At 45.1% G+C, this 24,400-nt stretch overlaps 1 protein-coding gene across 1 annotated transcript in view; it reads left to right on the top strand.

Annotated features, from left to right (window-relative positions):
• The first annotated feature begins 1,548 nt into the window (after positions 1–1,548).
• cfap96 (cilia and flagella associated protein 96) overlaps positions 1,549–24,400 on the top strand; it is a 34,878-nt gene continuing 12,026 nt past the window's right edge. Inside the window, exons 1-4 of the mRNA XM_078215048.1 lie at positions 1,549–1,648; positions 6,538–6,757; positions 13,789–13,926; positions 17,580–17,649. Coding sequence (XP_078071174.1) covers positions 1,549–1,648; positions 6,538–6,757; positions 13,789–13,926; positions 17,580–17,649 — 528 coding nt within the window. The remainder of the gene's footprint in view (positions 1,649–6,537; positions 6,758–13,788; positions 13,927–17,579; positions 17,650–24,400) is intronic.

The following is a 24,400-nucleotide window of genomic DNA, read 5'->3' as shown; positions in this document are numbered from 1 at the left end:
CCTGCACTTCAATCAACTAGCTTTTAAAAGCCTCCCACATGCCAGATGTGGTTTGCCCTCAAATAGCCACTCCCAATCCACATTCCCCAGTTCCTGTCTAATTTGGATGTAATTGCCCCTTGCCCAATTAAGCACCCTCACCTGAGGACCGCTCTTGTCCTTAATCATGACTACCCAAAATCTTATGGAATTATAATTGCTAAGCACAACACACTTCCCCACTGAAAGATCGATCACCTGACTTGACTCATTTCCCAATACCAAGTCTAGTATGGCCCCTCCCTGGTTGGATTGTCATCATATTGTATCAAAGAACTCTCCTGGACACATCTAATAAATTGCTCTCCATCAAAGTTCCCACTGTAAGGGAGTCCCAGTCAATATAGGGGAAGTTAAAGTCATCCATCACAACTACCCTGCCTTTTTCACATCTTTTCAGTATCTGACTGCACAACTGCTCCTCTGTCTCCTGGGGGCTGTTGGGAGGTCTATAATACACTCCATCATTGTGATTTCACCCTTCTTATTCCTGAGCTCCACCCATAATGCCTCACTACAAGACCCCTCTAATGTCTCCTCCCTCAACACTTAAGGAAGAGAAAAAAAAACTATGAATCTCATCATAGAAAAAAGTGTCCAATCCACAGACTCAGCGGAGGCCTCAACACAGCAGGACCAGAAGAAACTGCTTGGCTTAGGGACTTTGCATTCACTAAATAAATAAACCCAGGAGCCCACTATGCACCCAAGAGTAAGGGCATCTCCTGAGTCTGTAACATCACAACGCTGTGAACCCACCGGGTGGAGAAACAGGTATTTTTCTGTCCATCACTGCCATAGGGCTCTTGTTGGCTGGAGGCAAAACGCCTTTAATGCCCTCTCAATAAACGTGGCAAAGAAGGGGATACAACAGACAAACAATACCGAAGGGATACCACATTTCCTTACATGGTGTTATTCTGGTAACGGCAACCCTCAACCAAGAGGTCAAAGGGGGAGAAATATATATTTATATTTATGTATATATTTCCAGCTTTTAATCCGGGATGTATAAATCTGTATTCATGACAATAATAAAATTAATTCACAAATTAATTCGTTTTAAGTAACTATACAGTGTAAAACCATAATACTATATTAAAATATCCAGTCCTGTTTCAGCCCGCGCACCCACACACACACACAGTAGCGAGCTGTTGTAAAGTTGGTTACACATCTCCAAGGTGATGAGGTTCCATAAACACTGGCGAAGTGGAGCGGAGGTGCGCGGTGTGAACTTGGCTCTCAGCTTTCCGGGCAGATAGAAAGTGATTAAAAAGTCTTTGAAAGGGCAAAAGGGAAACGACCCCTAACCAATGCATTTGTAACATGTGACACAAGCGTTGCTAAAGACAATGAAGAATTATTGAGCGCCTTAAATCAACGGCTTTTTCTTCCTCCCTTTCAGGACTTGCAGCGTTGTGAGCCTCCCAGGCTGAAGGCTTTTCCCAGCCAGCTGCTGTCGTTAACTCTCGGTGACGGTCTCGACTTTTACACCCAAACCTCACCATGCCTGGGGATTCGGGAAAGACAGACATGGAGAGGGTCGGCCTCTTCCAGGAGATGAGCTATGTCACCGTTCAAGATCCGTATGTGGATGCGATGCCGAGTGAGTTTACTCAAATAACAATTATTAATTTACAACTGATACTGATAGAGTCACCTTTCAGAATCAATGCATCAGTTTTTACTGCCAACTGGCGTGTTTTTTAAATGTAAACATAGCCCTTTGGCAACAATCAGTTTTAATCAGTTTCCAGATCAACTATTAGATTGCGTGACTATGGTATAATTTATCACAACCAAGGTTGCAGCAATCACGAATGGCCTACTCCTGCTTCTAGTTTCTATGAATTGCAAGTGTCAATGGGTTAATTTGAACAATTGTTCACTACAGCTACAAACATGGGTGGGACTATGGATGACACTGCTGATTGGGAAGGCAAATTGTGTGCAAATCAAGTTTAAAGTGTGTGCCACAAGGTGAAGGGCTCACATTTAGAAAGCTTCTGGAGAGCATCGAGAGGCATTTCAATTCCTCAGTAACCTCTACCAAGACTGGAGGGACCATGAATTCAGTGGCAGGAAAGAATTGAACCCAGGGGTGTGGGTATAAATTTGCAGACAAGTCACGGTGCAGCCCAGCACTTGCCCTCCTCTTTACTGTGTACATAAGAACAAAGAAAATTAAAGCACGGGAACAGGCCCTTCAGCTCTCCAAGCCTCTGACCATGCTGCCCGACTGAACTAAAACCCCCTACCCTTGCGGGAACCATATCCCTCTATTCTCATCCTATTCATGTATTTGTCAAGACGCCCCTTAAAAGTCACTACCGCCTCCACTACCTCCCCTGGCAGTGAGTCAAAGTGGCTTGACATTAGATAAGGCTGAGGAGGTTATTCCCTATACCAAACTACTATACCGTACTGCAGATGCTGAAAATCCTGAAGGAAAACAGAAAATGCTGCAAGTATTCAGTAGCTCAGTCAACATCCGTGGAGAAAGAGCGAGAGTTAACATTTCACATCAATGACCATGTGTCAGAAAGGTCATAGGTTTGAAAGGTTTCTCTCTGCACAGACGATGTCTAATCTGCTACTTCCACTACACCATGACCGGAACGTTCCAGCTGTTCACGCCAGCAGGATCTTCTGATCCCATCGATAGTGCAACCCCACTGTGGGTTTCCTGGTGGTATGGGGTGGAGTCAATGGGAAAGTTAAAGTTTATTTATTAGTCACAAGTAAGGCTTACATTAACACTGCAATGAAGTTACTGCGAAATTCCCCTAGTCGACACACTTCGGCGCCTGTTCAGGTCAATGCACCTAACCAGCACATCTTTCGGACTGTGGGAGGAAACCGGAGCACCCAGGGAGAACGTGCAAACTCCTCACAGACAGTGACCCAAGCCAGGAATCGAACCCAGGTCTCTGGCGCTGTGAGGCAGCAGTGCTAACCACTGTGCCACCGTGCTGCCCAGGAAAGGATAGGAAATCCCATTGACAGTGGCAGGACCAGATCACTGTGAGAAATACACTGCGGGGAGGCCAGAGAATCCCACCGTGTGCCATAGGCCAAAACTGCAGCAGAGCTGAATTAAGATGATGCATAGTTTCAGGCTACGGTTGGCTATTATCATCCATAGCAGCAGATACCTGGGATCACCGCCAAATGGAAATTCCCCTCCAAACTATACACCATCCTGACTTAGAAATATATCGCTGTTCCTACACTGTTGCTGGGTCGAAATGCTGGAACTCCCTCCCTGAAAGCACTGTGGTGTACCTATACCACAGAGTCCTCAGTGGTTCAAAGAAGGCAGCTCATCACCATCTTCTCAAAGGCAACTAGGGATGGGCAGTAAATCATCATCTATCCGGCAACACTCACATCCCGTAAATAAATTTTATAAATGGGAAAGTTTAGAAACCTTATGCTACATGGTAGCTGCTGGTGTCTTTGCAGCAGGTGGCAGAGTATTGTATAACTGTGCCTCTGTGAAGCTTCATGGAACATTAGGGTAAAAATTAGGCATGACCCATTTTCAAGGGAGTACCAGGTGCAGCAATTGATTAGAAAGACAAATGAAATGTTGTTCATTACAAAGGGAATGGAATATAAAAGTAGGGATGTTTTGTTACAGTTTTATCGGGTATTGGTGAGATGATATCTGGAGTACTGTGTACAGTTTTGGCCTCTTTACAAAAGGCATTAGAAGAAATCCTGTGATGATTCACTTGACTGATTCCTGGGATGTGTGAGTTATCCTATGAGGAAAGGTAGGACACGTTGGACCCGATTTTCCCATTTTGATTCTAAGTGCTGAATCTGGGAGTGTTTCAGATCAGACTTTTCGACCCGTTCTCTGGCGCCCCCATAATGCACTCTGCCTGAAAAAATATCAGCGATTCCGAATCGCACTGCACAAGCATGTGGGCGGGGCTTATCGCACCCGAAATGCTGCAGCTCTGATTGGAGCCTTCAACTGCGCTTGCACAGTAAAAAAAATAGAAAAACAGTCCTCTGCCACATTGCTCCCGGGCCGGATAAAGCCTCTCCCCTAGCCCTCACAGATATTGCCCACCCCCACAACATAACTGACCCCTTTATCTCCCCACCCCCTGCTACCGAGACCGATCACGGCCCTCCTTCCCCCTCACTGATTGCAGAGTGGCAGCAGATCCCCCCTTCCCCCGCACTGATCGCACGCAGTGTGGCAGCAGAGCCCCCTGCCCCACTTCCACCTCACTGATTGCACGCAGAGTGGAAGCGGATGCCTCCTTCCTCCCCACTGATCGCACGCAGAGTGGCAGCGGACCCCCCTGTGCCCTTCCCTCCCCCACCAGAGAGCTGACCTGCCTGCCTCCCCCCCCACCAGAGAGCTATCTGATCCATCTCCCTCCCCCCAACCAGAGAGCCATCTGACCCGCCTCCCTTCCCCCACCTCCCACCAGAGAGCGATCTGACCTGCCTCCCCCCCACCAGAAAGCAATCTGACCCGCCCCCCTCCCCCCCCCCCCCCCCACCAGAGAGCAATCTGACCCGCCTCCCTCCCCCTCTCCCCACCCCCCCACCAGAGAGCCATCTGATCCACTGATCTGAGTCAGAGATGCACCAGAAGCTCTGAACTTACCTCCTCAGAAGTTGGAGTGCCCGAATTGGACCTTTGCGGACCTTGTCTGTTTCGCGTCGAATCTGGACGGGTGAACGCGGTGGTAAAGGGGGAAGTGCCGGTAAGTTTGGGCGTGCAGCCCATTAAGTCAATTTAAATACAAATGCATTTGAATTGACATCGTGCCCATTTTGGGCGCGGTCCAGACGGCGGCCATTTTCGGCGATTGGTAAAGGGGGAACAGGCACCGAGGCGGGTGCGGATCACGCTACTCGCCTCACACCCGATTTTATCAAGTTTTCATGCTTGAAAACGGGCGCAACTTGACGGTAAAATCGGGCCCGTTGGGTCTGGATTCATTAGAGTTTAACAGAGCGAAAGTTGATCTTATTGAAACGCATAAGATCCTGAGGGGACTTGACAGGGTGGATTCTGAAAGGATGTTTCTCTTGTGGGAGAGACTAGAATTAGGGGACACTGTTTAATAATAAAGGGTCTCCCATTTAAGATGGAGATCATAGAATCTTGGAGAAGGAGGCCAATCGGCCTATTGAGCCTGCACCGACAACAATCCTACCACGGCCCATCCCCCTAACCCCACATATTTACCTTGCTTGAGACAATTATGTTTCTCTCTCAGAGGATTGCTAGTATGTGGAATTCTCTTGACCAGTGAGTGTTGGAGGCAGAATCATTGAATAGTTTAAGGCTGAGTTAGATAGATTCTTGATTGATGAGCGGCAAAGGGTACAGGGGGCAGGAAGGAAAACAGAGTTGAATCAGAATAGCCATAGTTCTATTGAATTGCGGAGAAGGCTCGAGGGGCTGAATGGCCTACTCTTGCTTCTAATTGATATGCTTGTATATTCATAATTCTCCAGGTTGGACAGCTCCTTTCATGGGAAGGCACTAAGTTTGCAGCCATAAGGAAATCTATTAAGCCGGAAGGGACACTCCTGCTCCTCCTGCCTTAGTATTAAAATCAGCCTCACTAATTTTTAATGACCTATTTCTATTACTAGCCACTTAGTGGCTGCTGCACGCAACCAAAGACCTGAGAGAAGTAGGTCCTGGCCTACCACTGATTAATTTCTCCAAGGGGTCTTTAAACAGTGACTGCCCCTCGTCACCCAAGAGCTGCATAATATAATGTGTAATGGGCCCCATGAATTTAGCAATGGAACCAATGATGGCACCAATAGGGTTCAGTTTGTCCCAATGCTAGATTAGCATGGTTTACACCAGGGATTTGCCTATAAATATGCTCAGAACACACAGAATATTCTGCATTATTATATTAAAAGTAGTTGTGATAAATGCTTGTATGTTCACAACTCTCGAGGGTGGACATCTCTTTGCATGGGAAGGCCACTAAGTTTACAGCCATCATTCGGCCCTTCAAGCCTGCTGATCATCAACTTCAGTATCCTGATTCGGGTGCTTTTTTAAAGCTGTGCAAAACAAATTAGAATTATTTGCACTGGTGGACTGAAAGTGGCACAGTTTGTTTTTCTTAATCTCAATCTGTCCACACTGTTCGTTACTGTTTGTGGGATGTTGTTCTATTTTCCAGTCGAACACTTTCCATGCTCTAAAACTAATTTGTTGTGCCGAGTATTTCGAAGTGTTTCAATGGAAGTTCTATTTCAATTTGACACCATGGCCAGAACTGTACCACCCCGCCCGCCACGGGAATCAGGGCAGGCGAGGGGCAAACAATGGGAAGGTCTTTTTGACCTTGGGTGGGGTTTTATGGTTTTGGGACGAGCGAGGCCGTAAAATCCCGCCCTATGTGCTCTTTTATGGTCACTGGATAAGCAATGCTTTTTCATGCACCGATGATTAATAGATTGAACCTACTGCTTTGTCTTTTCCACTTTAAGAACCTTTCAATGAGGAGGCGTATAAAGGCAAGCAAATGTTGTTGGAAGGCACAAAACTGAAGGCAGCTACTCAGGCAGGATACTTCGATCGTGAATTTATGCGGATCTTTGAAAAGGAAGCCTATTCTGATCGGGTTAAAACAAGAAGACAAGCAAAATTGAAGGCAGCTGAAAAGAACCTAAATGGTGTTTTCCTTCCTAGTCAAGGGGAAAAAAAGTGGTAAGTTTCCAACTCTCAAAATGCTACTTCTTTGTGTCATTCCATTGAACTTCCATTGCATACACAGGTCATTTAACTCACCTGGTTGATACCATTGTGTATGCTCCACATGAGCCTCCTCTCACTCTATATCTAACCCTAGCATAACTACCTAGTATTCTTTCTCCCTAATGTGCTTATCTCGTATTCCCTTAGCTAAAGAGTCACAGTGAAGAATTGTCTGCTACTGTTATTGGAAACTGGTTCTAATTGGCCAGCTCACTAAGAAAGACTGTATACTGGTGTAGTAGCCAATGGAAAAGCCACTTATTTTCAGTCTTCTAAAGTTTTAGAATACTGTCTAAAGTTTGGCCTAACTTCTTGTTGGCTTTTAGTCCCTTAGGTTAAATATCTCACTGGAGGAGGAGGCTCCACAAATATCCCCATCCTTAGTTCTTATCTGGGTAGATTGTATCCCCATCCTTAGTTCTTATCTGGGTAGATTGTGCCGGGGCGGCATGGTAGCACAGTGGTTAGCACTGCCGCTTCACAGCTCCAGGGTCCCGGGTTCGATTCCCGGCTCGGGTCACTGTCTGTGTGGAGTATGCACATTCTCCTCGTGTCTGCGTGGGTTTCCTCCGGGGTGCTCCGGTTTCCTCCCACAGTCCAAAGATGTGCGGGTTAGGTTGATTGGCCAGGTTAAAAAAATTGCCCCTTAGAGTCCTGAGATGCATAGGTTAGTGGGATTAGCAGGTAAATATGTGGGGGGAGGGCCTGGTTGGGATTGTGGTCGGTGCAGACTCGATGGGCCGAATGGCCTCCTTCTGCACTGTAGGGTTTCTTCTATGATTTCTATGATCTAACTATACAGCGTGTGAAATGGGAATGTTAGCTATATATGTATGCTGTCAGATCCTCGAAATTTGTTGGCTTTTAGTCCCTTAGGTTAAATATCTCACTGGAGGAGGAGGCTCCACAAATATCCCCATCCTTAATGATGGGGGAGCTCAGCACATCAATGCAAAAGACTAGTCTGAAGCATTCACAACAATCTTCAGCCAGAAGTGTCAAGTGGATGATCCATCTTAGCCTCTACCTGAGGCTTCCATCATTACAGATGCCAGTCTTCAGGCAGTACTGTTTACTCCACATGATATCTAGAAATGGCTGAAGGCACTTGATACTGCAAAGACTATCGACTCTGACAATATTCCAGCAATAGTACTGAAGACTTGTGCTCCAGAACTTGCTTCGCCCATAGCCAACCTGTTCCTATACATCTACAACATTGGCATCTACCCAGCATTGTGGAAAGTTCCCCAGGTATGTGCTGTACACAAAAAGTAAGACAAATCCAACTCAACCAACTACTGCTCCATCAGTCTACTCTCAATCACCAGTTAAGTGATAGAAGGGTTCAACAGTGCAATCAAGCGGCACTTGCTTAACAATAACCTGCTTACTGATGCTCAGTTTGGTTTCTCAATTCCACTCAGCTCCTGACCTCATTACAGCCTTGGACAAAAGAGCTGAACCACAGAGGTGAGGTCAGAGTGACTGCCCTTGACTGCATCAAGGAGCCCTAGCAAAATTGGAGTTAATGAGGCTCGGGAGAAACTCTCTTTGGTTGGGGTCATAACAGACACAAGGTCAGATGATTGTGGTGGTTAGAGGTTAATCATCTTAGTTCCAAGATGTCACTACAGAAGTTCCTCAGGATAGTGTCCTGGGCGCAATCATCTTCAGCTGTTTCACCAATAAGTTTACTTCCATCTGAAGGTCAGAAGTGGGGATTTTTGCTGATCATTGCACAATGTTAACCACCATTTGCAACTCCTCAAATATGTAACAGTCCGGCTGAATTTTCCCATCCCACCCACCACGGGAATCGTAGTAGGTGGGACAGGAACCTGCAAAGGTCCATTGACCTCGGGCAGGATTTTCCGGTCTTGGGGTGAGCGTGGCTGGAAAATCCTGCCTTCCATCTCCAAATCCAGGCTGTGCTGACAAGTGGCAATTAACACTTGTGCCACACAAGTGCCAAGCAATGACTGTCTCCAATAAGAGAGGACCTAACCAATCACCCCTTGACATTCAATGGCATTCCAATCGCTGAATCCCCCACTGTCAACATCTTGGGGGATACCATTGACCAGGAACTTAACTGGACCAGCCACATAAATACTGTGGCTACCAGAGCAGGTCAGAGGTTCAGAATTCTGCAGTGAATAACTCACCTCTTGACTCCCCAAAGCCTGTCCACCATGTACAAGACATAAGTCAGGAGTGTGATGAATACTGTCCACTAGCCTAGTTGAGTATAGCTCCAATAACACTAAAGAAGCTTGACACCATCCAAGACAAATTAGCATCCTTCCACAAACATTTATTCCCTGCACCACCAACGCACAGTAGCAGCAGTGTGTACCATCCACACTGGTACTCACCAAAGCTCCATTAGGTTTTGGGTGAGGACACTTGTGACAAATTCAAATGGAGGTCACAATCCTGCACTGTGGGAACCAGTCACCTGGCATTGGTATTCCCCAATTGGCCAATTATTTGCTGTACTACAAGGGTATTGCACATATAGGGTTAAAGTGGTACTAAGTACACTATTGTCCACACAGTGATTTAAGAGAACGCATGATTCATGCTTAGGGGTCAGTCCAGTGTTGCGCAGAGCCATGGCCACACATAAGTATGGAGACAGCTCCTAGTCTGAGCCTTTTAACTGTATACATGTACATGGTTCTTGTATTTAATAACTACATACAGTTAACAACCTACCTAAGACTATGAAGACTTCATGAAGACCTACCAATCGGTACCTAATACCCTACAACATGGTGCCAGTGAATGGAAAAACCCAAAACCTCACGAAAATACAGTGAAAAACTAAAATCCTGCAAGGCTAAAGGGAAATTCAAAGAAGCATTCTGAACCAAAGAAAAGCTCAAGAAGCAGATGTAGAGAAGAAAATCGGCAGGGAAAAGCTCCAAAGCGTGAAAGCAGAAGACAGAAATTTTCAACTCCTCACTGCAGCAACAGATCTGGAGGTTCAACTGAGATTCAGCTTCAATTCCCAGAGTGCAGAGCATAATGAACTCAATGTTTACCTTGAGTTTAGATTGGGAGTTTGGAATCTCCAGGTCCCAGCAGGCCTCAGGAGTTCTGCACATGAACTGGCTGGGACTGGCCACATATACACAGTTCATTATTTTCAAGCATGTGCCAACCAGGAAGAGGGCCACACAAACACAGTTAGTGGCTTTTCTTACATTTAGGCCAGAGCTGGTCCTGCGCATGTGCACAGAAGTGAAACAGAGCGTAACAGCAAATCAGGTGACCTGAACAGGAGTGCCATTTGAGAGAAGGGAGCAGGATGCTGGGAGGGGGACAGAGAGAAGGTCTAAAACAAAGAAGACGATCTCAAGCCCAGCGAGTGGGGCAGAAACAAGACCCAGAACAAGGTCCCATGTAAGGGACAAGGGAAGAGAGCAGGAACAGATTCTGTTCAGTAAAGTTGAGACAAAGACGCAGAGCGATAGACTCCAAATTAAAGAGAGAGAACTGTGAGGAGCAGATTTGAAGTGAATTGGGCTCAAGAGGAACCCTGAAGATCCAAGAGGGTAGCCAAAGGTTGCTGACTTAGTGCTACTGGCTGTAAAGGCACCGGTTCCCTTTGGAGCAATGGTGTTCTACTGGCACGGCCGAAGATCTGAAAGTGTGCTTGGAAGGTGGGGTTAAGTATAGTCTGAGATCCAGAAGAAAGGAATCTCAGAAAGCGAGATTGAAACCCTGGAAGTGGATTCCTGTTGAAGCCACCCGAGTAGGAGTGACGTTTGGAGAGAATTCCAAGGTAAGGTCTTCAAACGTGGAGATTGGAAACCCTCCAGAGAAAGGCAGGGTGTCAGTGAGATTGGTTGGGTCAAGGTAGGACAAGCGCTGGGTGGGTTGCTGAGAAACCCATAGAATCTGCATTGGTCATATCTGTCATTTACTTTGGAATGCGATGTGTCTGACTACAGTTGGCTAGCTGGTTCATGTACCACATACTTAACCTGAATATTAGAGTATAAGACAGATATGGTAAATTGTGTTACCGAATGAATTTGTTTGTCTGGGGTGAAGGAATGGTGAATATTTGAATCAATGTTTGAACTAAGATCTTCCTAACATTTTTATCCGCCATAGCTTATTTCTCTTGTTTAATAAATGTTTTATTATTTTTGTTAAAACTTCATCAACAGATTCCTATGAATTTGATCAGTAACATATCTTCCAAGTTTCTAAAAGAAAATCAAATTCATCTTTGATAGTTGGAATGTATCAAGCAAGATTTTGTGCTGGGATCTGACTTGTAACGGAATAACATCAGCTGGGATTGGGACAAGAATCATTAGACCTAGCAGGGGTGAACTAAAATTTTTACATTTCAGGATGCAGCAACTGTTAAATATTTAGTGGTTGGAAATTGCAATTTAAGAACACAGTCTGAAAAAGATCCAGCTTCCCAAGTTGGAGCATGAATCATGCCCGAATTTTGTCTGAAAAGAAAAAAAAAATTAATTCAGAAGAATCATGACTAAAGAATCCGGTTTGGAAACCAGTGGGGGCCACAATTCAACTCTTTCACAACCCTGTAGCATGGCACTGAAACAGAGGTCTGCAGCTGGTCAATCTGAGAGACCATCGTTCAAGGCTATGTATAAATGCCAATAAACAGGAGCCCACTGGCAAGCACAATTAAACCCTTTGTCTTCAAATGAACAGTGGTGCCACCTTGATTATTTCTAAATTAAAACATATAACCATGGATCAAAATTCCTACATACCAGATCAATTTGGATTAATTCAAGGACCAAACCTAATGGAAAATTTGGCATCCTGGATTTGAGAATTTTTTAAACACCCAGAATATATCAGATCTAAGTGAAAGTCAGAAAAAGTCCAGAATTGTTTTTACTGGTTTGGTGATTGTTTTGATGGTGTAGTTCTAATCCAGTGTACTGATGAATCCTTAACCAGATTTGATGAAATACTAAAAGCCTTTTAGGGTACATAGCTTGAATAAAGGCACAGACAATCCCCTGGCGAAGGGGAAAAAACAATACTCAAGTAAACAACACGAGGCACCAGAGAGGCAGAGAACTTTCCAAAAGTCTCAAAAATGTACACCTATGGAAATCCTGAACTGCAACAAAGGTTGACCGTTTGGAGCGAGTACCTGGCGTGAATAAAAGAAAGTTATCCGATGAAACACAAACCCTGCAAAAGGAAAGTTAAACAAGGTTGGAAAATATTCATCTTAGAACTGAATTGGGAGATTTTAAATTCACGATTCAAGCTGAGTATATACCCTTGAAGGACACATGAGACACTAAAGTCATGAACCAAACTGTTCAAGCACTGAACAAGCAAAATTTCGAGGTGTCACAGAGGTACAAGAAAGAGAGCTTAAGAAAATGGTTGGACATCTGGAAGAAAATTTAGAAACTATATTACCTTTTCAAGGAGATATAAGAGATGAAAATCAAAAACCGAGAACTGCAAGAAAAAGTAGAAGTTCTCACAAAAGAACATAAGGAGTCTCAAAATCAATTAGCAGAAGCATAATTACAGATGCTAGCTTGAACAATAGCACAGAGGAATTATACTGTGCCAAGGAAATAATAATGTAGACTGCAGAGAATCAACTTTCACATTCAAAAGATGTACTTAAGAAGGGAAAATATAAACTATTGAGAACACTAGAATGTCGCTCATAGAAAATAGAACACTTAAAAAGAGGACTTGAAATTCCACTTTCAAAAAGACACACTTTCAAATTACTTCAAACAACAATGCTTTCCATCAGCGGTTTACATTACAGATCCAGTTCAGGTTTTCCAAAATACCCTTTTGAAAAAAGCTTCTGCTCCACTTTTAGCAAAGAATCCAATATCCAGTTTTTACATCTCCCATTTGAGGATTTCTTTGTCTTGACTGTTGCATAAATTGTTCATAATTGTTTTAACTATCGATTCCCAGGCTGTACTAAATGGCATCAAACTTTTAATTTACCTCTGAAGTCTGCTTTTACACTTTAAATCTGGTTACTACAGCTATCTTGTCAACTCGAGCACTTTATCTGCTTTCCCTTGAATTTCTCTGAACAGTACCTTGTTTAACTCCTTGGTCTCTGTTTCCTAAACTTCAGTATTCCTTTTCTGCCCCAATTCCTTGGTTGTCTGAACTTTATCTAGTTCTTTGGGAAGTCTGCCTTTTGCAATGCCCTTGTCCTGTCCAGTCTTCTGGCAGAGTTGAGAGTTGTTCACTCCCCTGTGTCCTCTCTCCAACGGCAAACAAATTCAGCTAAAACTAAATTCAAAAAGCCTTTCTACCTTAAAAGTGCCCCAGTTGCTAAGCAACTATCACATGTTTCTGTGGGTTTTTATTTGTTCTTCACACCGTAACCCTCTCTAAGCACATTAGAAGCACAGTTGGAACTGAGCCAACCCCCACACATACAAACAGCTTTGTCCTTGAATCTAAGGACAAAGGATCTAAGGAAGGTTTACCCTACCTTACACACTTTAAATTAAACCGACTTAAAACTCCACCTTATTTCTAATATTTACCAATACAGATATAAGTTCCTTAAAACTATATTTGTTTTTCTAGCACATCAAACCAACATTCCGGCTGACAGCGTGAATCTTTGTGCCCACCTGCATCCATTAGGGTGCCAAAATCCCCTGCCTAAAACATTTGTTTACTATCTCTGCCACTTTCTCATTCCCCGTGATAATCTCTCTTGTACCTGCCTCTTGAGAAGAACTCTTCCTTTTCATATACTGGTAAAGGTTCTTCCAATTGGTTTTTATATCAGTTTTTATATTCCTGGCTAGTTTACTCTCATATTCTATTTTTTCCCCTTTTTATCACCACTTTTGCTCTTCATGGTTTCTAAAACACTCCCAATCCCCCGGATTACCACATTCTTGGCAATGTTATGAGCTTCTTTTAATTAAATAAAATGTTTTCTACATTGTCTTGTATTTCTTCAGGTCTGGATTGGGCAGTTACTATGGAACAATCGGTGGTTCATTCAAAGCTTTCAGTGGGGTGGCAAAGCCAAAGCCACCATTTGTTCCAGAAAATAAAAACTTTTACACCAACCCTGGAAAAAAAGGAACTGGCTATGGGTAAGTTAATATCTTGCAGTGATTGAAACGTGATAGCATATCCCTATCTAAGCATCCCAAAATATATTAAGCCAACTGATCAAAAACATTTAGCAATTTGTTTAGTTACAGACTTGTCTTCCTTCTTCCCCACCTTTCTTGCCTTCTCTCCACCAGGCGCTGCCTCGTGCTGTGATACAGTACCACAAGGAAGCCATTTCGCGGTGGAAGGTGAAGGGAAGCAGCCAAGTTATACTTTATCTTTCTGATGTCCACCAATCTGCACTGTTCAGCAGACGTTATCAAATGGTAATCAGGAATGGTAACCCATATGGTAACCATTTTTCCTTCACTACCTCAAGGAGGTGAAGGCCAATTGTAGCACTTTTTATGCTACTACAGTTTTGAGAATGTGTTTCCGGCCATCACTAAGATTGCTCATTTCCACCTCTGTAACATTGTCCAATATTCCCCATGCCTCAACTCATTTCCTGCTGAAACCCTCAATCATGCCACTGTTACCTCTAAACTCAACTATTCCAATGCATTCCCCGCTGGTCTCCCAAATTCTAACCTCTGTAAACTTGAGGCCATCCAAAATTTTGCTGCCTGTGTCCCTATTCCCCCTGCTCCCCCTCTCGCCACACGCTCGCTGGCCTACACTGGCTCCGGTCAAGCAATATCTTTATTTTAAAATTCATATCCTTGTTTCTAAATTCCTGCATGGCCTTCCCCCCTCCCTAACCCACCAAAATATCTGAGTTCCGCCAATTCGGACTTTTAAGCATCCCAATTTTAATTGCTCCAACATTGGTGGCCATGCCTTCAGTTGCCTAGGCGTTAAGCTTTGGAACTCCCTACACCCCTTTATCTCACTACCTCACTTTTCTCCTTTAAAACACTCCTGAAAACATACCTCTTTGACCAAGGTTTTTGTCATGTGACCTGATGTCTCCCAATGTGGCTCATTGCCCAATTTTGTTTTCCAATGTTCCTGTGAAGCATCTTTGGGATGTTTCATTCATTATGTTAAAGGTGCTACATAAAAATAAGTTGTTGTTGAGAAATATACAGACATGGCACTAAGTGATGCTTATCTCACTATAGGAAGGCCAGAGAGCAAGGTTTTACAGAGTGGCACAGTGGTTAGTACTTTTGCCTCACAGCGCCAGGGACCCAGGTTTGTTCCTGGCTTGGATCACTGTCATAGAGTCATAGAGGTTTGCAGCATGGAAACAGGCCTTTCGGCCCAACTTATCCATGCCACCCTTTTTAAAACCCCTAAGCTAATCCCAATTGCCCATTTTTGGCCCATATCCCTCTATACCCATCTTATCCATGTAACTATCTAAATGCTTTTTAAAAGACAAAATTGTACCCGCCTCTACTACTACCTCTGGCTCCAGACACTCACCACCCTCTGTGTGAAAAAATTGCCCCTCTGAACACTTTTGTATCTCTCCCCTCTCACCTTAAACCTATGCCCTCTAATTTTAGACTCCCCTACCTTTGGGAAAAGATATTGACTATCTAGCTGATCTGTGCCCCTCATTATTTTATAGACCTCTATAAGATCACCCCTCAGCCTCCTACGCTCCATTGAAAAAAGTCCCAGTCTATCCAGCCTCTCCTTATAACTCAAACCAGCAAGTCCCAGTAGCATCCTAGTAAATCTTTTCGGCACTCTTTCTAGTTGAATAATATCCTTTCTATAATTGGGTGACCAGAACTGCACACAGTATTCCAAGTGTGGCCTTACCAATGTCTTGTACAACTTCAACAAGATGTCCCAATTCCTGTATTCAATGTTCTGACCGATGAAACAAAGCATGCCGAATGCCTTCTTCACCACTCTGTCCACCTGTGACTCCACTTTTAAGGAGCTATGAACATGTACCCCTAGATCTCTTTGTTCTATAACTCTCCCCAATGCCCTACCATTAACTGAGTATGTCCTGCCCTGGTTCATTCTACCAAAATGCATCACCTCGCATTTGTCTAAATTAAACTCCATCTGCCATTCATCAGCCCACTGGCCCAATTGATCAAGATCCCATTGCAATTGGAGATAACTTTCTTCACTGTCCACTATGCCACCAATCTTGGTATCATCTGCAAACTTACTAACCATGCTTCCTATATTCTCATCCAAACCATTAATATAAATGACAAATAACAGTGGACGCAACACTGATCCCTGAGGCACACCGCTGGTCACAGGGCTCCAGTTTGAAAAACAACCCTCTACAACCACCCTCTGGCTTCTGTCAGGAAGCCAATTTTGTAACCATTTAGATATCCCACCCTGGATCCCGTGAGATTTAACCTTATGCAACAACTTGCCATGCGGTACCTTGTCAAAGGCCTGTGCAGAGTCTGCACGTTCTCCCCATGTCTGTGTGGGTTTCCTCCGGGTGCTGCAGTTTCCTCCCACAGTCTGAAGGACGTGCTGATGAGGTGCATTGACCATGCTAAATTCTCTCTCAGTGTACCCGAACAAGCACCAGGGTGTGGCAACAAGGGGATTTTCACAGCAACTTCATTGCAGTGTTAATATAAGCCTACTTTTGACACTAATAATTAAATTTAAAAATTTTAAACTTTTCTCATAGGATTTTGGACACAGCCTCAAACTCAATTGAGGGTCAAATATCTGCAATGTCTAAGGAACCGTCATTCACCTGTGATTTTTTAATGAATTGGCCAATCAGTGGCCAGACAGTAGGCTTGCCTTCCTATTAAGGATGACAGGCAGGCTCTCAAAGTTGTTGGGCTAATAGGAAGCGATTAAGCTCAGACGCAGCAGTAGGCTGCCTTTACCTGGTGAATGATTATGACCCAAGAAGGAGGCAGCCTTTCTTCTCCCTTTTTAAACTTAAGGTACAAAATAGAATTAGCAGTCTGCTCACCATCTGCAGGGCACCCCTGCATGAAGCCAGGCAGCCAGGAGGATCTCTTAAGTCCCCAAGTTGAGAGACCACCTTCAGGCAGTTGCTCTGTTCCCCACTTCCTCTTAGGACAAGGAGGCCAAATGGGAAATCCCAGTTGGCATCCAACAGTGAGCTTTAATAGGCTTTTATTAGTTGAATTGGCTATCTGACACTTGCAGGCTGTGCTGTGCCCTAATCCCACAGGGAAAATGGTATGGGGGCGGGTCGAAGCCAGGGATCTGGCACGCTGGGTTGTGGTGTGAAATTCTATGTCCGCCCACTTTGTGCTCACTTCCATCAGGGCCTAAAAATTTGAACAGAGTCAATCTTTAGATCCTTATGGAATAACTGAAAATAAGATATGTGGGTGGCATGGTTTAGCACTGCTGCCTCACAGTGCCAGGGACTCAGGTTCAATCCCAGCCTCAGGTCACTGTCTGTGTGGAGTTTGCACATTCTCCTCGTGTTTGTGTTGGATTCCTCTGGGTGTTCCAATTTCCTCCCACAGTCCAAAGATGTGCAAGTTAGGTGTACTGACCATGCTAAATTGCCCCTTAGCATCTCAAGAAGTATAGGTTAGGGAGATTAGTGGGATAAATAGGTGGGGTTATAGAGATAGGATCTGGATAAGATGCTCTGTCAGAGAGTTAGTGTAGACTTGATGGGCCGAATGGCCTCCTTCTACATTGTAGGGATTCTCTGATTCTATGATTTAACTGGAACATTTTTGAAATCTTTTTGCAGGTATACTCATCTTACAATAGGTCCATCATACGAGCATGCTCCAGGTGCTTACATTATAAAAGAAACAAAGGTATGTCTGTGTGCAACAGTAACTAAAGTATTTTTGCGGAGAGATACTGATAAAGGCTGAAACTTTCAAAGCAGTACTTTGACTTGCACTTTCACATTGAAGTAAATGGGACTGAGTTAATGTGTACATGTTGTGTTAACCAGAATATACTCACTAAATTGTATCTTATAAATAGATCATTTCATTAGTGGCTTCGATCATCAATCTACTTCATCTAAGTGACTTAAAATTTAAAAAAGGATAACAGAAAACTATTCCTTTAGCACTCTAGAATTCACAACGAGGCAGCCAACTACCAAGTCTCTGGTACTGAAATACTGACATTGCGATTTTTGCAGAATGGGGTTTCTGCGCACCTTTAGTCGATGGCATTGACCCTGCAATAGGAACATGAGGCATCACAGTCACTGAGGATCATTTTTGCGGGCTTGAAACGGATGGTGAGGTGACAAAAGAAATCCAGTGTCATCTCCAGTGCCAGTATCTGAAAGGGATGCAGTACAATACAGCTCTGCCTGAAATAAGTGGTAGCATCACAAACATTTGTATCCATCCCCTTACGCTTCTCTCTGTTGGTGGAGTATGTATTTCCCCAGTGGAAATTTGGTTGTTTTACATCACCCAGGTGGTAGGTCCGAATCCCTCAGACTGCACACTCACCACACCCAATTTCCCCTGCCCTCCAAAAGGCACATGCTCCCCGCCCATTGCTGCTCAGCTCCTGGGAGCCGCTTCTTTGGTCTCCTCTGCTAGTGGTGACATGACAAGCCACCTCAGCTGCCTTACACCCATAGTAATTCAATATCCCAGTTACCTTGACTAGCCTTGTTGTTAAACCTCTTTCCCCATAGCAACCTCAGCCAGAGTTTCACTCCTCAGGAGTCTGGTGACTTCATAACTGGGAAACTAATTACCCCTCTTTACAGAATTCTCTCTTCATTTCACTTTGGATTTAATGTGAACCTTCACCAAGCAAAGGATTACAGGCATTTTCCCAAATCACATGGTGCACGCTTCCTGCTGTCGCTGCCATTTCCTGTTATCACACTTCACCTGGGGAGGCGATGGCCTAGTGGTATTATCGCTCAACTATTAATCCAGAAACCTAGATAATGTTCTGGGGACCCGGGTTCATATCCCACCATGGCAGATAGGGCAATTTGAAATCAATAAAAAATATCTGGAATTACGAGTCTACTGATGAAACCATTGTCGATTATCAGAAAAACCCAGCTTGTTCACTAATGTCCTTTCGGGAAGGAAATCTCCCTTACCTGGTCTGGCCTATATGTGACTCCACAGCAATGTGGTTGACTCTTAACTGCCCCCTGGAATGACCTAGCAAGCCACTCAGTTGTAACAATCGCTACAAAGTCTCAACAAAAAAATGAATCCATACGGACCACCTGGCATCGACCTAGGCACCGGAAAAGAAAACGGCAAAACACACAGCCCTGTCGACCCTGCAAAGTCCTCCTCACTAACATCTGGGGGCTAGTGCCAAAATTGGGAGAGCTGTTTCACAGACTAGTCAAGCAACAGCCTGACATAGTCATTCTCACGGAATCATACCTTACAGATAACACCCCAGACACCACCATTACCATCCCTGGATATGTCCTGTCCCACCAGCAGGACAGACCCAGCAGAGGTGGCGGCACAGTGGTATACAGTCAGGAGGGAGTTGTCCTGGGAGTCCTTAACATTGATTCCGGACTCCATGAAATCTCATGGTTTCAGGTTAAACATGGACAAGGAAACCTCTTACTGGTTATCACGTACGGTCCTCCTTCGGCTGATGAATCAGTTTTCCTCCATGTTGAACAACACTTGGAGGAAACACTGAGGGCGGCAAGGGCGCAAAATGTACTCTGGATGGGGGATTTCAATGTCCACCACCAAGAGTGGCTCGGCAGCAGCACTACTGATCGAGCTGGTCGGATCCTAAAGGATATAACTGCCAGACTGGGTCTGCAGCAGGTGGTGAAGGAACCAACAAGAGGAAATAACATACTTGACCTCATCCCTACCAATCTGCCGGCTGCAGATGCATCTGTCCATGACAGTATCGGCAAGAGTGACCACCGCACATCGTCCTTGTGGAGACAAAGTCCCACCTTCATATTGAGAATAACCTTCATCATGTTGTGTGGCACTATCACCGTGCTAAATGGGACAGATTTCGAACCGATCTAGCAATTCAAGACTGGGTATCCACGAGGCGCTGGGGCCATCAACAGCAGCGGAATTGTACTCCGGCACAATCTGCAACCTCATGCCCTGGCATATCCCCCACTCAACCATTACCATCAAGCCAGGGGATCAACCCTGGTTCAATGGAGAGTGCAGGAGGGCATGTCAGGAGCAGCACTAGGCATACCTAAAAATGAGGTGTCAATCTGGTGAATCTATCAAACAGGACTACTTGCATGCCAAATGGCAGAAACAGCAAAGTGATAGACAGAGCTAAGCGATCCCACAATTAACGGATCAGATCTAAGCTCTGCAGTCCTTCCACATCCAGTCGAGAATGGTGATGGACAATTAAACAACTCACTGAAGGAGTTCACTGACTACAGGGGAGGTCCCCTCCAAAATAAGTTTCCCCTCCAAAATAAGTATACCGTTTTGGATACTGTGGGGGGGGATGACCTTCCAGGAGTAAGCCACGGTGACCAGGTCTCTGGCACAGAGTCGGGCTCTGTGGCTCAGAAGGGAAAGGGGGAGAATAGGAGAGCAATAATAGTGGGGGACTCAATAGTTAGAGGCACAGACAGGCAGTTCTGTGGGCGCGAACGAGACTCCAGGATGGTAGTCTGCCCCCCAGGTGCCAGGGTCCTGGATGTCTCTGAGCGGGTAGAAAGCATCCTAAAAGGGGAGGGTAATCAGACAGACATCATTGTCCACATTGGTACAAAGGACGTAGGCAGAAAGAGCAGGGAGGTCCTGCAAGAGCAATTTAGGGAGTTAGGTAGAAGGCTAAAAAGCAGGACCTCTAGGGTAGCAATCTCTGGATTACTCCCCGTGCCACGTGCTAGTGAGGCTAGGAACAGGGAGATTGTGCAGCTGAACACGTGGCTAAAGAACTGGTGCAGAAGGGAGGGTTTCAGATTCGTGGATCACTGGGAAGTCTTCCGGGGAGGATGGGACCTGTACAAGAAGGACAGGTTACACCTGATAGACAACATGGTTTTGTACGAGGGAGGTCATGCCTCACAAATTTGGTTGAGTTTTTTGAGGAGGTGACAAAAATGATTGACGAGGGAAAGGCCGTGGATGTCGTCTACATGGATTTTAGTAAAGTGTTTGACAAGGTCCCTCATGGCAGGCTGGTGCAAAAGGTTAAATCTCACGGGATAAAAGGTGAGCTAGCTAGATGGGTGGAGAACTGGCTTAGCCATAGAAGACAGAGGGTAACAGAGGAGGGGTCTTTTTCCGGATGGAGGTCTGTGACTAGTGGTGTTCTGTACTGGGACCTCTGCTGTTTGTGATATATATAAATGATTTAGAAGAAGATGTAGCTGGTCTGATTAGTAAGTTTGCGGACAACACAAAGATTGCTGGAGTTGCGGATAGTGATGAACATTGTCAGAGAATACAGCACGATATAGATAAGCTGGAAAATTGGGCGGAGAAATGGCAGATGGAATTTAATCCAGATAAATGCGAAATGATGCATTTTGGTAGAACTAATTCAGGGGGGAACTATGCAATAAATGGCAGAGCCATCAGGAGTATAGACACACAAGGGGATCTGGGTGTGCAAGTCCACAGATCCTTAAAGGTGGCAGCACAGGTGGAAAAGGTGGTGAAGAAGCCTTTATTGGACGGGGCATAGAGTATAAAAGTTGGCATATGATGTTGCAGTTATGTAGAACGTTGGTTAGGCCACATTTGGAATACTGCGTCCAGTTCTGGTCGCCACATTACCAGAAGGACGTGGAGGCTTTGGAGAGAGTGCAGAAAAGGTTTACCAGGATGTTGCCTGGTATGGAGGGTATTAGCTATGAGGAGAGATTGAGTAAACTAGGGTTGTTCTCCCTGGAAAGACGGAGGTTGAGGGGCGACCTAATAAAAGTTTATAAAATTATGAAGGGCATAGATAGGGTGAACAGTTGGAAGCTTTTTCCCAGGTCAGAAATGACAAACACAAGGGGTCACAAGTTCAAGGTAAGGGGGGCAAGGTTCAATACAGATATGCAGGGGACGTATTTTACACAGCGTGGTGGGGGCCTGGAATGCACTACCAAGCAAAGTGGTTGAGGCAGACACGCTGGGATCATTTAAGACTTATCTAGATAGCCACATGAACAGACTGGGAATAGAGGGATACAAACGGATGGTCTAGTTAGGAACACATGATCGGTGCAGGCTTGGAGGGCCGAAGGGCCTGTTCCTGTGCTGTATTGTTCTTTGTTCTTTGTCCCAGAGGATTGGAGAATAGCCAATGTTGTTCCTTTGTTTGAGAAGGGTAGCAAGAATAATCCAGGTAATTACAGGCCAGTGAGTCTTACATCAGTGGTAGGGAAATTATTGGAGAGAATTCTTCGAGACAGGATTTATTCTCAATTGGAAATAAATGGACATATTAGTGAGAGGCAACCTGGTTTTGTGAAGGGGAGGTCGTGTCTCACGAACTTGATCGAGTTTTTCGAGGAAGTGACGAAGATGATTGATGAGGGTAGGGCAGTGGATGTTGTCTACATGGACTTCAGTAAGGCCTTTGACAAGGTCCCTCCCTCATGGCAGATTGGTGCAGAAGGTGAAGTCGCATGGGATCAGAGGTGAGCTGGCAAGGTGGATACAAAACTGACTCGATCAAAGAAGACAGAGGGTAGCAGTGGAAGGGTGCGTTTCTGAATGGAGAGCTGTGACAAGTGGTGTTCCTCAGGGATCAGTGCTGGGATCTTTGCTGTTTGTAATATATATAAATGATTCGGAGGAAAATGTAATTGGATTGATTAGTAAGTTTGCAGACGACACAAAGGTTGGTGGATTTGCGGATAGGGATGAGGACCATCAGAGGATACAGCAGGATATAGATCAGTTGGAGACTTGGGCGGAGAGATGGCAGATGGAGATTAGTCCGGACAAATGTGAGGTAATACATTTTGGAAGGTCTAATACAGATAGGAAATATACAGTAAATGGCAAAACCCTTAGGAGTATTGATAGGCAAAGGGATCTGGGTGTACAGGTGCACAGGTCACTGAAAGTGGCAATGCAGATGGAGAAGGTAGTCAAGAAGGCATATGGCATGCTTGCCTTCATCGGCCGGGGTATTGAGTTTAAAAATTGGCAAGTCATATTACAGCTTTATAGAACCTTAGTTAGGCCGCACTTGGAATATAGTGTTCAATTCTGGTCGCCACACTACCAGAAGGATGTGGAGGCTTTGGAGAGGGTACAGAAAAGATTTACCAGGATGTTGCCTGGTATGGAGGGCATTAGCTATGAGGAGAGGTTGGAGAAACTTTGTTCTCACTGGAGCGACGGAGGTTGAGGGGCGACCTGATAGAAGTCTACAAGATTATGAGAGGCATGGATAGAGTGGATAGCCAGAAGCTTTTCCCAGGGTGGAAGAGTCAATTACTAGGGGGCATAGGTTTAAGGTGCGAGGGGCAAGGTTTAAAAGAGATGTACGAGGCAGATTTTTTACACAGAGAGTGGTGGGTGCCTGGAACTCGTTGCCGGGGGAGGTAGTGGAAGCGGATATGGTAGTGACTTTTAAGGGTCGTCTTGACATGAATGAGATGGGAATAGAGGGATATGGTCCCCGGAAGGGTAGGGGGTTTTAGTTAAGTCGGGCAGCATGATCAGTGCAGGCTTGGAGGGCTGAAGGGCCTGTTCCTGTGCTGTAATTTTCTTTGTTCTTTGTTCTTTGAGGAGGCTCCACAAATATCCCTATCCTCAATGATGGAGGAGCCCAGCATATCAGCGCAAAAGATAAGGCTGAAGTATTTGCAGCAACCTTCAGCCAGAAATGCCGAGTGGATGATCCATCTCGGCCTCCTCCAGTGGTCCCCAACTTCCCAGATGCCAGTCTCCAGCCAATTTGATTCACTCCACATGATATCAAGAAACGGTTGGAGTCACTGGATACTGCAAAGGCAATGGGTCCTGATAACATTCCGGCAACAGTACTGAAGACTTGTACTCCAGAACTTGCTGCTCCCCTAGCCAAGCTCTTCCAATACAGTTACAACACTGGCATCTACCCACCAATTTGTAAAATTGCCCAGGTATGTCCTGTACACAAAAAGCAGGACAAATCCAACCCGGCCAATTACTGCCCAATCAGTCTACTCTCCATCATCAGTAAAGTGATGGAAGGGGTTATCAACAGCGCTATCAAGCAGCACCTACTCAGCAATAGCCTGCTTAGTGACGCCCAGTTTGGGTTTCGTCAGGGTCATTCAGCTCCTGACCTCATTACAGCCTTGGTTCAAACATGGGCAAAAGAGCTGAATTCCAGAGGTGAGGTGAGAGTGACAGCCCTTGACATCAAGGCCGCATTTGGCTGAGTGTGGCATCAAGGAGCCCTTAGCAAAACTGGAATCAATGGGTATCAGGGGGCAAACTCTCCGCTGGTTGGAGCCATACCTGGTCATAGGAGGATGGTTGTGGTTGTGGAGGGTCAGTCATCTCAGCTCCAGGACATCTCTGCAGGAGTCCCTCAGAGCAGGTCAGAGGCTAGGAGAGCAGGTCAGAGGCTAGGAATACTGTGGCGAGTAACTCATCTCCTGACTCC

This window comes from Mustelus asterias, chromosome 6, assembly GCF_964213995.1.
Source record: "Mustelus asterias chromosome 6, sMusAst1.hap1.1, whole genome shotgun sequence".
Taxonomy (NCBI): domain Eukaryota; kingdom Metazoa; phylum Chordata; class Chondrichthyes; order Carcharhiniformes; family Triakidae; genus Mustelus; species Mustelus asterias.
Note: the sequence above shows the minus strand (reverse complement) of the source record. Positions and strands in the feature narration are given on the sequence as shown.